Source organism: Saccopteryx leptura, chromosome 5, assembly GCF_036850995.1.
Source record: "Saccopteryx leptura isolate mSacLep1 chromosome 5, mSacLep1_pri_phased_curated, whole genome shotgun sequence".
NCBI lineage: Eukaryota > Metazoa > Chordata > Mammalia > Chiroptera > Emballonuridae > Saccopteryx > Saccopteryx leptura.
This window is the reverse complement of record NC_089507.1, coordinates 1,212,566-1,228,499: the sequence shown is the minus strand read 5'-3', so window position 1 is coordinate 1,228,499 and position 15,934 is coordinate 1,212,566. Positions and strand designations below refer to the sequence as shown.

Sequence of the window (15,934 nt, the reverse complement as noted above, 5' to 3'; positions counted from 1 at the left end):
CATGCTCCTTTCCATTATATGTTTGCTGGGTTTATGCCCCCCCCCCTACATTGGGTGCTGGTCTAATCAGCCAGAGGGCCTTGTGCATGTTTTCTTTCCTTCATTTGCAAGTCCCCAGCCAGGCCAGGCCTCAGGGCGTAGGAGTACCGTGGGATCTTCCCAGGATGTACATAGAATTATGCCGCTTGCCCATTGGGCTCACAGAGGCTCGCAGTCCCTCCTGCCTCATTGCCTGTCTCCTCAACCTGTCCTGAGGCACTTTATGAGACCATATCACCGTCCCCCCGCCACAAGCCCCTCTGCTGCCCCCTTCTATAGCCACCCTGTCCCCCTCCCCGGCCACCCCAGGCTCTCTCGGTGAGATCCCAAGTGTGAGGACTGAAGTTTCTTCACCTTTGTCACCTGAATATCAACGTGATAGAAGACAAACTCTTCTCCCCAACCTGCAAGATAAGCATGTCTTCTGCTCTCTCTGGCATGGGAAGAGTTAATAGGAAGAACGGGAAGAAGTGCCACTTTCTTACTCCAACTGGAAACCCAGAGTCATCCAGCAATGTGCCTCTGGCCAGGAGGCCCAGGGTTCTGCCCACAGGGTGGCTCTCTCTGCCCCTCTGCCCCAGGTACCCTGAGCCAGCTCTCTCTTCCCAGGGAACCAGAGCCTCCCTGCACCTGTCTCTTGCCGCCAGCAGTCACTTTTGTTACTGAAGAATTAAGCTTCTAACAGGAGTCTCAGGAAGTCGTTCCTCTGTTTGGACAAGCCCCTCACACCCCCTTGCTTGAAGAATGGAGTCCTATCTTCATAACTGAAAATGACATCTAGAAACAAATGATCTTTAACAACAGACTACAAAACACACATCTGGAAAGACATCATCCAAAACTTAAAGTCATCTTTATTATCAATAGGAGAAAAAAGGATTTCTATAGGAAGAAGAAAAGGAGAAAAATCCCACAACATTTGATGCTAACAGCTCTGTTCAGGTCTATTTAGTCTGTTCAGTTGCCTCAGCTTTCTCAGGGGTGGGGTGGAGGAGGATTCTCTCCTGGGCTCCCTTTCTCTTTTGACTTTGTAAGTACCTCACTGAAACCCCAAAAGATTTTGATTGGAGGAAAAAAGAGCTTGTCCTTGAAGTAAGTGTAATAATATATTTGCTTTCCTAAATTCCAAATGCATCCTTGAGTACAGAAATGCCCTTATAAGTCAAGTTTGCCAAGAAAACTTTGAAAGTCTGTATAGTTGAACGTACTGTGTTTGTCATTTGTGCTCTGGGGGCTAATACCATTGATTTTTACTTTATGTTTTCATGGTCTTTTTTTGTTTGTTTATTTGTTTGTTTGTTTTGCCCCACTAACATTTCAATTAACTGTGGGTCTGTAATTCAAAAATCACATGGAGAATTTGTGGGCCCAGAAAATGACCTAGGAGTCAGTAGGAAAAGTGGACTTATAGAAAAACTTCCTGTGCTTGGGATTCACACTCCTGTCCCCCAGGTATCTTTCTATAAAGTGGCCCCTTTGCTTCTAGGCATTCTCTGTCTCCTCTGAGTTCCTCCTCACCATCTATAAATATCCCCAAGTTCCCTCTTAAAACAAACAACAAAACCCTGCCCCCAGCTCTGCAGTCCCACCCCCTCATCTCAAGTCTTTCTGCTCCTTCTCTCCTCTCTCTCTCTCTCTCATTCTCTCTCTCCCCTTCAATCTTTGCCTACTCAGCAAAATTTCTTGAATGCACTGCCTGCATAGACTTCACTTCCTCCCTACAAGCCCGCTGAGCTCCCATCTCCTGCTCTAGCCCCCGCCCCCACCAATCCTTGCCGGTCACGGTTGGCTGAGGGGTTCCTCCTGGTCCAGGGACTCTAACCTTGCCTCCTAGCTCACCTGCAGGGCCCGGCTCCTCCCCTATTTCAGGGAGGCCACCCCCTAATGAACTCCTCCTTTCAATGTGTGTTTTTCAGATCATTTAGGCTTTACTGTCTTCTATAAGAGAAGAGTAAAAAAGTAAAACAAATGAATAGAAAATATCTTCAACTCGATTAATTTGTAACATCTGCCTTAGAACAGTCTTTTTTCTCCTTTGAAACATACTAAGAAACGTTATCCAGAAAGATTTCTGCCTTTCCCATGTCACACTAGACTAGGACATTGTCTATCAAGCACCTGGGGTGTGTGTGTGGGGGGGGGATAAAAACCTTGTATTTGACGTTGGTTTGTAGAAGATGGGTATGTAAAAAACCGATTTTTGTTTGATAGAGATGTAAATAAGTTCCCTCCAATAGGAATGAACTACAGGGCATCAACTAGGTTTGCACCGGACTTTGCAACCTTATTTCAGCACTCTTTCCTTCATTGACTACACCCGGGCTGCTTCTGGCGGTCTCCAAAATAGTGTTGCTGCATATGGAGTTTAAAAGGTCTTTAAAAGTTCTGTTTTGAAAATGGGACTGTGGAGGAAATCGGCTTTTGCTTCAAATAACGTGCAAAATAACATTCATCGTAAGAGACTGTAAAGAGGAATAAAACAGGAGACCACCAAGCACTGCTCCGATTGCTGTGGACCCGGGACACGCTCACTCCCACGACGTCTCCGAGGGGCTTTGACCGGACACGGGCTCTGGGCCAGGGCTGCCCAGGTCACTCCGCAGGCGAGCGGTAGGGCTGGCTTTGTCCGCGCTCCCGACAGGTGGGCTGTCCTCTGGAAGCCTCTCACTAAGGGACGGAGGCTGGGGTCCCAGAGCGCAGGAAGCTCAACTGGGCAGAGCAGCAGAACAGGCCGGCTAGGCGCAGGGGGCAGGGGGCAGGGGGCAGGGGGCAGGGGGCAGGGTCAAGGCCCGGCCGGCAGTGCGAGGCCGAACTTCCCGCAAGATCCCGGCCCCGCCTCGGGCGCGCCCCCGAGACAGGAAGCCAATCAGCTCGCGCCCTGCAAAGTAGTCACCCGCCCTCTGCCCTACCGCTTCCGATACCACGCCTGCGCAAACAGTCGGCCCGCGACCCCGACTGAGTCTTCTGCGCGTGCGCAGTGACGCGGTCCCGTGAGGCAGTGCGAGGCGCGGGGCGCGGAACTCGACGGCGGCGACAGCAGCGGTGGAGGCGGCTGAGGCTGAAGAGGCGCGAGTGGAATTTCCTGAGGTGAGAACTGTCGGCCTCGCAGCTCTGGGCGTCGTGGGACGCCGGGGTGTGGGGGCGCCGCGAATTCCTCTGGTGTCTCCTCTTTTTTTCCGGGTTTCCCCTGGGGATTTTCTTCAGGAGCGCGAACAGCGGTCGCAAGGCGCAGTCGGAGCCCCTGGGTCAGAAGGCCGGGACCGGGGCCGAAGGCGCGAGGGGCGCGGGTGAGGGATAGAGGGGCGCCGGCGAGGGAGCGGGGGGCGCGGGCGAGGGATAGAGGGGCGCCGGCGAGGGGCCTCGGGTGAGGGAGCGGGGGGCGCGGGCGAGGGAGAGAGGGGCGCCGGCGAGGGAGAGAGGGGCGCCGGCGAGGGGCCTCGGGTGAGGGAGCGGGGGGCGCGGGCGAGGGAGAGAGGGGCGCCGGCGAGGGAGAGAGGGGCGCCGGCGAGGGGCCTCGGGTGAGGGAGCGGGAGGCGCGGGCGAGGGAGCGGGAGGCGCCGGCGAGGGAGAGAGGGCGCCCCCGAGGGCCGGCCCCCGCGTCGGCCCTGAGGCGCGGTGGGGGCGCGGGCGGACGCGCGGAGCCCCGCGGTCAGGCTGTCCCCCGCCGGGTCCGTCGGCCTGTGGCGCCGGCTCGGGGGCTCTGTGGACGTGTGTCTTACGAACTCGCCCACTTGCCGGCAGTGAAGGACACCCGTGCCCGCGCCGGGAAGGGGACTCAGTCGCGGGGGACACGTCCCCGCTGTCCGGGCGGCGGTTCCCGCGTGTGCCCGGCGGACGGGGTGCGGGCTCCGTGGTCACTGTTGAGCGGCCGCCCTCACAAACCCTAACGCGGTGATCTCTGTCCTCACTTGGGCAGCGCAGGGAAAAGGGGCTGCTGAACTGCGTGGTGCTTGGTCTGCTTTATTTTGAATTTAAAATGGTTTATGTGAAGCCACTTCATCTTTTGAAAAACAAGATCTTCTCGTTAAACGTGGGTTTCGTGATTGTTGCGGTGTTCTGAGTGTCTTTTAATTTCGTTTTTCTTTCTCCTCATCAGACGTCTCGGCGACAGCTGCCTCTGCGTTAGATGGTCCCCAACACCATCTGATGTGTGTCTACATTGTCCTTTTAAAAAGATACAGTCTCCTTCTTTGTGGTCTAATACTTGTTTGTTTGTTTTTTCTCCACTAGGAGAAATCATTATAGATCCTAAAAATATTTTCCTCGTCTCTGCAGACTTAGCATACAATTAGTTTTGTTTGTATTTGGACTTGTTTCCTTAATATCAATGCCCTAAACTCATAGCAATTACAAAAAAAAAATTGGGTAGTTAAACCATGAGTTGTGGGAAAGAATTCGTGGAAACATTAAAAAAAATTAATTATCCCAAAGCTGATGCTCTTAATGGAGAAGATTTTGACTGGTTGTTTGAGACTGTCGAGGGTAAGTCCTTTTTGAAATGGTTTTGTGGGAATGTGAACGAACGGAATGTGTTGTCTGAGGAAGAATTGGAAGCTTTCGGTGTTCTTCAGAAGTCGGGCAAGCCCATCCTAGAAGGAGCAGCATTGGATGAAGTGCTTAAGACCCGCGAAACTCCTAATTTGAAGACACCCACCCTGGATGACCAAGAGCTAGAGAAATTAGAGAATGAGCTTCAAACTCTGCAGAAATTAAAGAACCTAAAAATTCAGCGACGTAATAAATGCCAGTTGATGGCTTCGGTAACTATGCACAGATACCTGAGGTTAAATGCTAAAGAGGAGGAAGCCACTAAAAAGCTGAAGCAGAGTCAAGGAATTCTGAATGCTATGACTGCTAAGATTAAGAGTGAACTTCAGGCTCTTACTGATGGAGTTGCAAAATTGATGATGTTCTTCAGACCTTCAAATTTAGGTCCAGGGACAAGTCCACTGGTGTTTTTATCTCAGTTTTCCTTGGAAAAATACCTCAGCCAAGAAGAGCAAAGCACAGCAGCATTAACCTTATATACCAAAAAACAGTTCTTTCAGGGAATACATGAAGTAGTTGAAAGTTCAAATGAAGAAAATTTTCAGCTTTTAGATATACAAGCACCGTCTATTTGTGATACTCAAGAAATTCTTGAGGAGAGACGACTAGAGATGGTTAGGCTGCAGCTAGCATACATTTGTGCGCAACATCAATTAATTCACTTGAAAGCAAGAAATTTGAGTATGAAGTCAAGTATAGAATGGGCAGAGGAGAATCTTCATACTCTCACTAGCAAGGTAGGTATGAGAAACGAGGCTGGATTTGTATTGCAATTACTGTTAGTAATGGGAGATTAATATTGATGCTAAAGTGTTTTAGAAAGGATATAATAAAGTTATTTTGTTTTATTTAGTGCTTAGTTGTGATACATGTCGGTGTGTCATACAATTAAAAAATGAAAAGATCCTTATACAGTATTAGTGGAGGACAGAATAGTAATTATAACCCCAGACACATTAGCTAATTTTGTTTATTTATTTTTTTTACACAGAGACAGAGAGTGAATCAGAGAGAGGGATAGACAGGGACAGACAGACAGGAACAGAGAGAGATGAGAAGCATCAATCATCAGTTTTTTGTTACGATACCTTAGTTGTTCATTGATTGCTTTTTCACATGTGCCTTGACCTTCAGCAGACCGAGTAACCCCTTGCTCGAGCCAGTGACCTTGGGTCCAAGCTGGTGAGCCTTTGCTCAAACCAGATGAGCCTGCACTCAAGCTGGCAACCTTGGGGTCTCGAACCTGGGTCCTCCACATCCCAGTCCGACACTCTATCCACTGCGCCACCGCCTGGTCAGGCACATTAGCTAGTTTTTTTTTTTTTGTATTTTTCTGAAGCTGGAAACGGGGAGAGACAGTCAGACTCCCGCATGCGCCCAACTGGGATCCACCCGGCACGTCCACCAGGGGCGATGCTCTGCCCCTCCAGGGCGTTGCTCTGCCGTGACCAGAGCCACTCTAGCGCCTGGGGCAGAGGCCAAGAAGCCATCCCCAGCGCCCGGGCCATCTTTGCTCCAATGGAGCCTTGGCTGCGGGAGAGGAAGAGAGAGAAAGAGAGGAAGGGGGTGGTGGAGAAGCAGAAGGGCGCTTCTCCTATGTGCCCTGGCTGGGAATCGAACCCGGGTCCCCCGCACGCCAGGCCGACGCTCTACCGCTGAGCCAACCGGCCAGGGCGCATTAGCTAGTTTTAAAAGCATATTCTGGCCCTGGCCGGTTGGCTCAGCGGTAGAGCGTCGGCCTGGCGTGCAGGAGTCCCGGGTTCGATTCCCGGCCAGGGCACACAGGAGAAGTGCCCATCTGCTTCTCCATCCCTCCCCCTCTCCTTCCTCTCTGTCTCTCTCGTCCCCTCCTGCAGTGAGGCTCCATTGGAGCAAAGATGGCCCAGGCGCTGGGGATGGCTCTGTGGCCTCTGCCTCAGGCACTAGAATGGCTCTGGACACAACAGAGCGACACCCCAGAGGGGCAGAGCATCGCCCCCTGGTGGGCATGCCGGGTGGATCCCGGTCGGGCACATGCAGGAGTCTGTCTGACTGCCTCCCCGTTTCCAGCTTCGGAAAAATGAAAAATGGCAAAAATAAAAATAAAAAATAAATTAATTTAAAAAAGCATATTCTGACTTTGAAATTTGTGATAGTTCAGGTACAGACACACTGAAATTTCCTCTTTGTATGAGTAAAGAACCTTATTGCTATGTTTGTGGGTATTCTGCCTTGTTTGCTCTGACCAGAGTGGGATGCTAATGTGATTATATATCCAGTTTAGTGGACTGAAACCAAGATTCTGTTGAAAAAATAGAGCTGTATAGCAGATATCCATTTGCTGTCATGGAAAGGTTGCTTTTTTGATAATTTAACCACTAAATAATTGGGTAAAAATACAGCTTTCTGAAACTATATACTAGCACCAAATTAGTTACTGTAACTGGCAAACTTTGGAATAATATGTAAATTCCTGTCAGTCTGTAGAATTGCTAAACTCAGCTGACAAATGGAAATAATTACTGAGATTATTTTAATTTTGAGAAAAATTTAAATAGCATACATTTACAGTCAGTGGGTAGTGTGCTAATAATTTTTATTGATTAAGACAAGCATGACAAGCCTGACCAGGCGGTGGCGCAGTGGATGGAGCGTTGGACTGGGATACAGAAGGCCCAGGTTCGAGACCCCGAGGTCACCAGCTTGAGCGCGGCTCATCTGGTTTGAGCAAAAAAGCCCACCAGCTTGAACCCAAGGTTGCTGGCTCCAGCAAGGGGTTACTCAGTCTGCTGAAGGCCGGAGGTCAAGGCACATATGAGAAAGCAATCAGTGAACAACTAAGGTGTTGCAACGTGCAATGAAAAACTAATGATTGATGCTTCTCATCTCTCTCTGTTCCTGTCTGTCTGTCCCTGTCTATCCCTCTCTCTGATTCACTCTGTCTCTGTAAAAAAAAAAAAAAAAAAAAGACAAGCATGACAAGATCTCTGTTTTGGTAGCCATTACTGTGTATATGTGGTAGTAATAGCATTAAAATTTAGCTATTCATACCAGCGTTACACTTGACTTGGTCCACACTTTTTCTTTTAAAACTGTGATTTTAGCTTTTGCTGATAGGAAATTATTTTTATTATTATGCCTGTGATCTGATAACCTAAAATGGAAATTGAAAATAATTTTTAAACTCTTTGAACTTTACACATACAGTTTGAAATGTAACTGCTTTCTTTGTGTAGGCTCTTGGAAAAGATAACTTGGATGCTAAAATTTCTAGTTTGAACAATCACATTCGGACACTTGAAGAACAAATTATGCATATAAAAGACAAAAGTTTGCCTGCTGTGATAAAAGAGAATGCCCAGTTATTGAATATGCCAGTTGTAAAGGGAGATTTTGATCTGCAGATTGCCAAACAAGACTATTATACAGCAAGACAAGAGTTAGTTTTAAATCAGCTAATAAAGCAAAAGGCATCATTTGAACTTCTGCAGTTATCATATGAAATTGAATTGAGAAAGCATTGGGACATACATCGTCAACTTGAAAATTTAGTTCAAGAACTTAGTCAAAGTAACATGATGCTCCACCAGCGATTAGAAATGCTAGCTGACCCATCAATATCTCAGCAGATAAATCCAAGGAGTACTATTGATACCAAGGATTATTCTACTCACAGGTATGCTTCATTGTTTCTGTAGTAATTATTTTTCCTCTTGTTTTGTAAAAACTAGAGAGAGTTTGCCTGACCTGTGGTGGCACAGTGGATAAAGCGTTGACCTGGAAATGCTGAGGTCGCCGGTTCGAAACCCTGGGCTTGCCTGGTCAAGGCACATATGGGAGTTGATGCTTCCAGCTCCTCCCCCCCCTTCTCTCTCTCTGTTTCTCCTCTCTCTCCCTCTCCTCTCTGAAATTAATAAATAAATAAAATTAAAAAAAAAAAAAAAAAAAAAAAAAACTAGAGAGAGTTTGAACTGAAGTTGTGGAAGATTAAAAAATTTTTTGTACTCCGTTTTTTACTTCTTTATTCTCCCATGTTTATAAGTTTCTTTTTTCTTTTTAATTTTTTGCTCCCTTTACCATTCATGTTAAATGTAGAAGTAGCTTCTGTAGAGCTGAGAGGATTGGGGTGGAGGAATGAAAGTATATGAGATCTTAACCTTTAGCACCATAATTTAGATGCCTTATTTTAGATTTGGGGCTGTAGTTTACTGCATGAAGTTTGAATATAGATTAGTGTACAGGAGGTATCACTGGGCAGAGAATTGACTGCATCTGGAGAACGTAGCAGTAGAGAGAGGTGAAGACTTCAATTGTGTCTAGTCAGGTGAATCAGTGAGAATGAATGGTAGCTCCCCACCTTTTCTCCCCCCCCCCCACCTTTTCTGGATGTCTAAGCAATTGATGGTATGGGATTACTGAAATTGGAAGGTTAAAGTAGTAGTCAAAGGTCTCAACAATCTGAATCCTACTCCTGTTTTTTCTCTAGGACAAGAAGAAAATCATCTAATCCTTTATTTATTTATTGTTAAAGAGAGGGAGGGAGAGAGATGAGAAGCATCAGCTTATAGTTGTGGCACTTTTAGTTGTTCATTGATTGCTTCTCATATGTGCCTTGACTGGGGGCGCCAGCCAGCGAGCTTGGGCGTAAAGTCAGCAACCATGGGATCATGTCAATGATCCCATGCTCAGGCCGGCAGCACCATACTCAAGCTGGTGAGCCTGCGTTCAAGCCAGATGAGCCCGCACTCAAGCCACATGAGCCTGTGCTCAAGCCAACTACCTTGGGGTTTTGAACCTGAGACCTCAGTGTCCCAGATTGATGCTCTATCCACTGCACCACCACTGGTTGGGCTAAAAAAATTTGTTTTTGTTAATGAAGTGAGGGGCATAGATAGGGTTGCCTCCTTGCACAATTTCAGAGGGTGGCATTGACATCATGATTTATGTGAATGGCACGCCTGAAAATTGTGTAGTTTCATCCCACTAGAACAAAATTGGCGGCCTTGGGCTTGAATCAGTTTTATGAAGTCTGTTGTAACATGTTAAAATTATTTAAAAATAGACACACACACACATTTTTATTTATAAGAAAAAGAGCAGACTCTTTTTGTCAGATGTGTATAGATGGTGCTTTCTCTCTTTTTTACATTTGTCCAGTAGGATTCTTCTGCCATTAATGTTTGAAGTGTTGAAGTGACCTCATGGTTCATCAAGAATTTAATTTGTCAGCCAAATATAGATAAGACTAGAGTAGCAAGTTTACTATTAAAGTTTATGTAGCTCTTTATCATTTACTTTTTAAATATTTTACATTTTTCTATTTTCAAATTTTTTCTGAAATCAATCTTACAATCTTTTAACATAGTGAGGTATTAATGTGAAAATTAAGTCTCAGATTGACTTGGCCTAGGTAGGTCTCATATAATAGCCAGAATTTTGACCAAGGGCTTCTGTTTCAAGTTCATTGTCATTTCTGCTACATCATAGTTGTATTCTGTGAAAGAAGTGTTTTCTTAGGAGGTATCTCTGAAATGTACTTTGTTTGAAGTAGGTTAATGGCCATTAAAGTAAAATTTTATATTTTTTAAATGGGAAAACTGGGAATTCAGATATAATAATTTGAATATATATTCCTATAATGAAATAGTATTTTATTTGAAATGTTTTCAGTTTCTTGGTTTAACAGTAGACAGATTAATATGTTAAGCTGTTAGCTAGCCCCCAAAATGTTCCATATACAGTAGATTGTAATTTTGAAAACTACTGACTAGATGATTTCTCTAATTTTTATTTTCACATTTTAGGCTTTATCAGCTTTTAGAAGGAGATAATAAGAAAAAAGAATTGTTTATAACCCATGGAAACCTGGAGGAAGTGACTGAGAAATTAAAACAGGATATTTCTTTAGTACAAGAACAGTTGGCAGTATCTGCTCAAGAGCATTCTTCCTTTCTATCCAAATTGAATAATGATGTGGACATGCTTTGTGATGCTTTGTATCAAGGAGGAAACCAGCTTTTGCTTAGTGATCAGGTGGGTGCATGGCATAGTAATTAAAAATGCTTTAAAAAATAATGTTCATGGTCAAAGACACTAAAGAAAATGTTCATTTGAGGAAAATACTACCCCAAATCCTGTTGCTTTAGCACCAAGATTATTTTTTTATATCATAGGTTTTGTCCACATGTAAATAAATTTTTTCAGATTCCATAGTGTGCACAACGTTTTTAAAGTTTATGAAGTATTTTAGACAAGGAAATGTAATACTGATAATTAAAATAATAATAATAAGCCTGACTAGGCGGTGGCACAGTGGATAGAGTGTCGGACTGGGATGCAGAGGACCCAGGTTCGAGACCCCAAGGTCGCCAGCTTGGGCGCGGGCTCATCTGGTTTGAGCAAAAGCCCACCAGCTTGAACCCAAGGTCGCTGTCTCGAGCAAGGGGTTACTCGGTCTGCTGAAGGCCCGCGGTCAAGGCACATATGAGAAAGCAATCAATGAACAACTAAGGTGTTGCAACGCGCAATGAAAAACTAATGATTGATGCTTCTCATCTCTCTCCATTCCTGTCTGTCCCTGTCTAACCCTCTCTCTGACTCATTCTCTGTCTCTGTTAAAAAAAATGAAAAAAAAAAAAAAAATCCACTCCTGATTTATTTTCACTTATCTTAGCAAATAGAAGATGGATGTTATATTTTTAAAATACTGCCTACACTTAATGATAGCATGCTTTTCCTAATAACATTCCCCTTCCTTTTTCAAGGGGTAAGCTACTATGCTTATTTTATCATTTGCTTTCTCTTATTTGTAGTTTTATTAGACATGTATGTATTCCTAGAATATTTTGTTTAGTTCTATGTGTTTTTTGTTTTTTTTTTTTCTGAAGCTGGAAACAGGGAGAGACAGACAGACTCCCGCATGCGCCCGACCGGGATCCACCCGGCACACCCACCATGGGGCGGCGCTCTGCCCACCAGGGGGCGATGCTCTGCCCATCCTGGGCGTTGCCATGTTGCAACCAGAGCCACTCTAGCGCCTGAGGCAGAGGCCACAGAGCCATCCCCAGCACCCGGGCCATCTTTGCTCCAATGGAGCCTTGGCTGTGGGAGGGGAAGAGAGAGACAGAGAGGAAGGCGCGGCGGAGGGGTAGAGAAGCAAATGGGCGCTTCTCCTGTGTGCCCTGGCCGGGAATCGAACCCCGGTCCCCTGCACACCAGGCCGACGCTCTACCGCTGAGCCAACTGGCCAGGGCAGTTCTGTGTGTTTTTGAAATTTATATACATGGTATTGTTTTGGATGTATTATTCAGTAACTTGTTTTTTTTTTCTTTTGTTTTTTTTTGTATTTTTCTGAAGCTGGAAACAGGGAGGCAGTCAGACAGACTCCCTCATGTGCCCGACCGGAATCCACCTGGCATGCCCACCAGGGGGCGATGCTCTGCCCATCTGGGGCATCGCTCTGTTGTGACCAGAGCCACTCTAGCACCTGAGGCAGAGGCCATAGAGCCATCCTCAGCGCCTGGACCCACTTTGCTCCAATGGAGCCTTGGCTGCGGGAGGGGAAGAGAGAGAGAGAGAGAGGAAGGAGAGGGGGAGGGGTGGAGAAGCAGATGGGCGCTTCTCCTGTGTGCCCTGGCCAGGAATCGAACCCAGGACTTCCGCACACCAGGCCGATGCTCTACCACTGAGCCAACTGGCCAGGGCCACTTGTTTGTTTCTTAATATGATTTTACAGTAATATTTGACCATGTTGATAATGTGCAGATCTGTATCTCATTTATGTTTTTTTTCTTTTATATATATTTAGTATTTCATTGTATGAAATCATGATTTAATTATATGTTCTGTTGATAGACATTTAGGTTATTTCTAGTTTTGGGTATTGTCGATCACACTGCTATGTATGGATAGTTTTGTTGCTCATCTAATAGTTGAATATTCATGTGCATGTACACATACATATATACTCATTCTCACGCTCACACGGAAGTGGGATTGCTGGATCACAGGTTCAATCATCAAATTGTTTTCCAAAATGGTTGTGCCATATTGTACCAGCAGTATCTAAGAGATGTTATTTATCCATATTCTTTTTTTTCTTTAGCAAGAGAGTGGGGGGAGGGCAGACAGGGACAGACAGACAGGAAGGGAAAGAGATGAGAAGCATCAACTCGTAGTTACTACACCTTAGTTGTTCATTGATTGCTTTCTCATATGTGCTGGGGGCCTCCAGCCAAGCCAGTGACCCCATGTTCAAGCCACCAACCTTGGGGCTCAAGCCAGTGACCCTGTGCTCAAGCTGGTGAGCTCGTGCTCAAGCTGTGACCTTGAGATTTTGAACCTGAGTTCTCAGTGTCCCAGGCCAATACTCTGTCCCAGTGGTAGTCAACCTGGTCCCTACCGCCCACTAGTGGGCACTCCAGCTTTCATGGTGGGTGGTAGCGGAGCAACCAAAGTATCATATAAATAAAAATATAGATTTAGGCCGTGGCCGGTTGGCTCAGTGGTAGAGTGTCGGCCTGGCGTGCAGGAGTCCCGGGTTTGATTCCCGGCCAGGGCACACAGGAGAGGCGCCCATTTGCTTCTCCACCTCTCCCCCTCTCCTTCTTCTCTGTCTCTCTCTTCCTCTCCCTCAGCCAAGGCTCCATTGGAGCCAAGTTGGCCCGGGCACTGGGGATGGCTCTGTGACCTCTGCCTCAGGCACTAGAATGGCTCTGGACAGAACAGAGCGACACCCCAGAGGGGCAGAGCATCGCCCCCTGGTGGGCATGCTGGGTGGATCCCGGTCGGGCGCATGCGGGAGTCTGTCTGACTGCCTCCCCGTTTCCAGCTTCAGAAAAATGAAAGAACAAAAAAATATATATATATAGATTTAACTCTAGTAAGTTGTTTTATAAAGATTTATTCTGCCTGATCTGTGGTGGCGCAGTGGATAAAGCGTCGACCTGGAAATGCTGAGGTCGCCGGTTCAAAATCCTGGGCTTGCCTGGTCAAGGCACATATGGGAGTTGATGCTTCCAGCTCCTCCCCCACTTCTCTCTCTCTGTCTCTCCTCTCTCTCTCTCTCTCTGTTTCCCCCTCTCCTCTATAAAATGAATAAATAAATAAAAAAAAAATTTAAAAAAAAAAAAAAAAAAAAAGATTTATTCTGCCAAACTTAGCGAAAATCGACATAAAGTACTTGGTAAGTAATTATCATTATATGCTTTAACTTGCTGTAATTGCTTTATAAGTTTTATAAAGTGAAGTTACTTTCCTACTATTTATAAATCACCATTACTGTGGAACCGTGGGCAGTTAGAAAATTTTACTACTAACAGATACAAAAGTGGGCGGTCGGTATAAAAAGGTTGACTACCCCTGCTCTATCCACTGCTCACTGCATGGTCAGGCTGTCCATATTCTTTTCATCACATAGCATTAACATTTCTCTCAATCTGTGGATACAAAATTAGTATCACCCTGAGGTTGTGATTTATATTTCCCTGATTATTAGGGAGGTTGAGCTTCCTTTCAGTTGTTTACTGGCCGTTTATCATTTTCTGAAAATTGCTTGTTTATCTCCTTTGCCTGTTTTAGATTTTTGTTTTAATTGTTTATAAGAGATATTTATATATTTAAAATGCTAATCCTGCCTGACCTGTGGTGGCGTAGTGGATAAAGCGTTGACCTGGAAATGCTGAGGTTGCCGGTTCGAAACCCTGGGCTTGCCTGGTCAAGGCACCTATGGGAGTTGATGCTTCCAGCTCCTCCCCCCTTCTCTCTCTCTCTGTCTCTCTCTCCTCTCTCTCCCTCTCTGTCTCTCCTCTCTAAAAATGAATAAATAAAAAAAAAAAAAATAAAATGCTAATCCTTTATTACTTATGTGTGTTATATAGATTTACTCCCTACTTATGGCTTGTCTTATGTATTTTTATAGTTATTTTGTTTTGGGATTTTGTTTTGTTTGTTTTAGGATTTTAATTTTGATGTTATTTCTCACTCTTTATGGTTTGATCTTTTTTATGTCTTTTTTTGTATGTCTTGTTAAAGTTTGCCCTTAACATCATGATAGTCCCTATTACTTTATTTTAGGATACTGTTCAATTTTAGTTCTTTAATCCACTAGGATTTTATTTTTATGTATGACATGAAGCAGAGTTCTAATTTTCTTTTCTTTTGCATTACTAAATTGTTCCACCACCATTTATTGAAGCATACAAATTTAAAATTACTATCTTTTTGGTTAAGGGAACCCCTTATCATTATGAATAAATGACCCTTAAATGCTTTTTGCCTTCATGTCTGTTCTGTTAGATAGTATGGATGCTACCAGTTCTGAACCTTAAACTGAGTTCAAAGTTTAAGAGTCTTTGGAGGACCTAGTTGATTCCTGTCTGGGCCATAATTCTAACCAAGGGTTCTTCCACTCTCAGCCATCCTGATCTTAAGGTGTTGGTGTCCTTGGAGTCATTAGCTTATTTTCTTATGAAGAGTGTCTCTTGTTTCACCTCCCACCTTCCGTGAACCTTGGACTTTGATTTTTCCCTTATCCATCTTGTCTTAAGAATCATAGGTTTTTATTCTTTACATGTAAATTGCATTTTAAATTTATGATTGGTGCTGCAAATAGAGCTCTTGCATTAAAAGCCTTTTAATTTTTCTTTTAGGAATTAATGGAGCTGTTTCATCAAGTTGAGGTTCAACTGAATAAGTTAAATCATCGTCTTACTGATATTCTTGCTGATGTGAAGACAAAAAGAAAAATTTTGTCATCTAACAAACTGCATCAAATGGAAAGAGAATTATATGTATATTTTTTAAAAGATCAAGATTATCTGAAAGATATTGTGGAGAATTTAGAAAACAAATCAAAGATTAAGGCTGTTGATCTCAAAGATTGAAAATTGCTAAAAACTGAATCTTGACTATATATGCTTATGTTTTACATAATAGGAGGAGAATATAGCTAATAAATACTACAATTTTAAATTCAAGGTCAATGGGACATTTAATTTGATGAATTTGAGTATTTTATCAGTTTTTTTTTATCTTTATATAACATGTTTGTTCAGAGTACCAGTGTATTATATGACTTGAACATTTGCTTGATGGCGCTTAGTCCTTGTAACTTTTTACTTCTAGGGGAAAGGCATTACAATAGCAGCCCCCTTATCTGTAGTTTTGCTTTCTACTGTTTTAGTTACTCTCAGTGAACCATGGTCTGAAAATAGTAAATGGGAAATTCCAGAAATAGATAATTCATAAGTTTTATTTATTTTTTTATAAGGATTTTGAGAGTGGAAGGAAGGGAAACATCAGTTTGTTTCGCTTATTTATACATTCATTGATTGATTTTTGTATGTGCCCTGACCAGGGATCGAACTCA

General features: G+C 44.4%; 1 protein-coding gene across 2 annotated transcripts; it reads left to right on the top strand.

Moving 5' to 3' along the window:
* Window positions 1-2,955: 2,955 nt before the first annotated feature.
* Window positions 2,956-15,449, top strand: HAUS3 (HAUS augmin like complex subunit 3). 2 transcript variants are annotated; one of them, XM_066384785.1, is made up of 5 exons: window positions 2,956-3,126; window positions 4,270-5,324; window positions 7,803-8,242; window positions 10,371-10,599; window positions 15,216-15,449. In XM_066384785.1, exons 2-5 carry the CDS (start codon window positions 4,416-4,418, stop codon window positions 15,447-15,449), a joined length of 1,812 nt encoding a protein of 603 aa, XP_066240882.1. In that variant the 5' UTR covers window positions 2,956-3,126; window positions 4,270-4,415. The 2 variants fall into 2 exon arrangements, with proteins under 2 accessions (XP_066240882.1, XP_066240881.1); XM_066384784.1 differs by having other exon boundaries at window positions 4,136-5,324.
* The last annotated feature ends 485 nt before the right edge of the window (window positions 15,450-15,934 follow it).

Bases quoted from the DNA above. Each gene is read 5' to 3' on its own strand.
- HAUS3 (XM_066384785.1), top strand. From the start codon at position 4,416: ATGAGTTGTGGGAAAGAATTCGTGGAAACATTAAAAAAAATTAATTAT. The intron at 5,325-7,802 runs GTAGGTATGAGA...TTCTTTGTGTAG, and splicing joins TTCATACTCTCACTAGCAAG to GCTCTTGGAAAAGATAACTT. The intron at 10,600-15,215 runs GTGGGTGCATGG...TTTTTCTTTTAG, and splicing joins AGCTTTTGCTTAGTGATCAG to GAATTAATGGAGCTGTTTCA.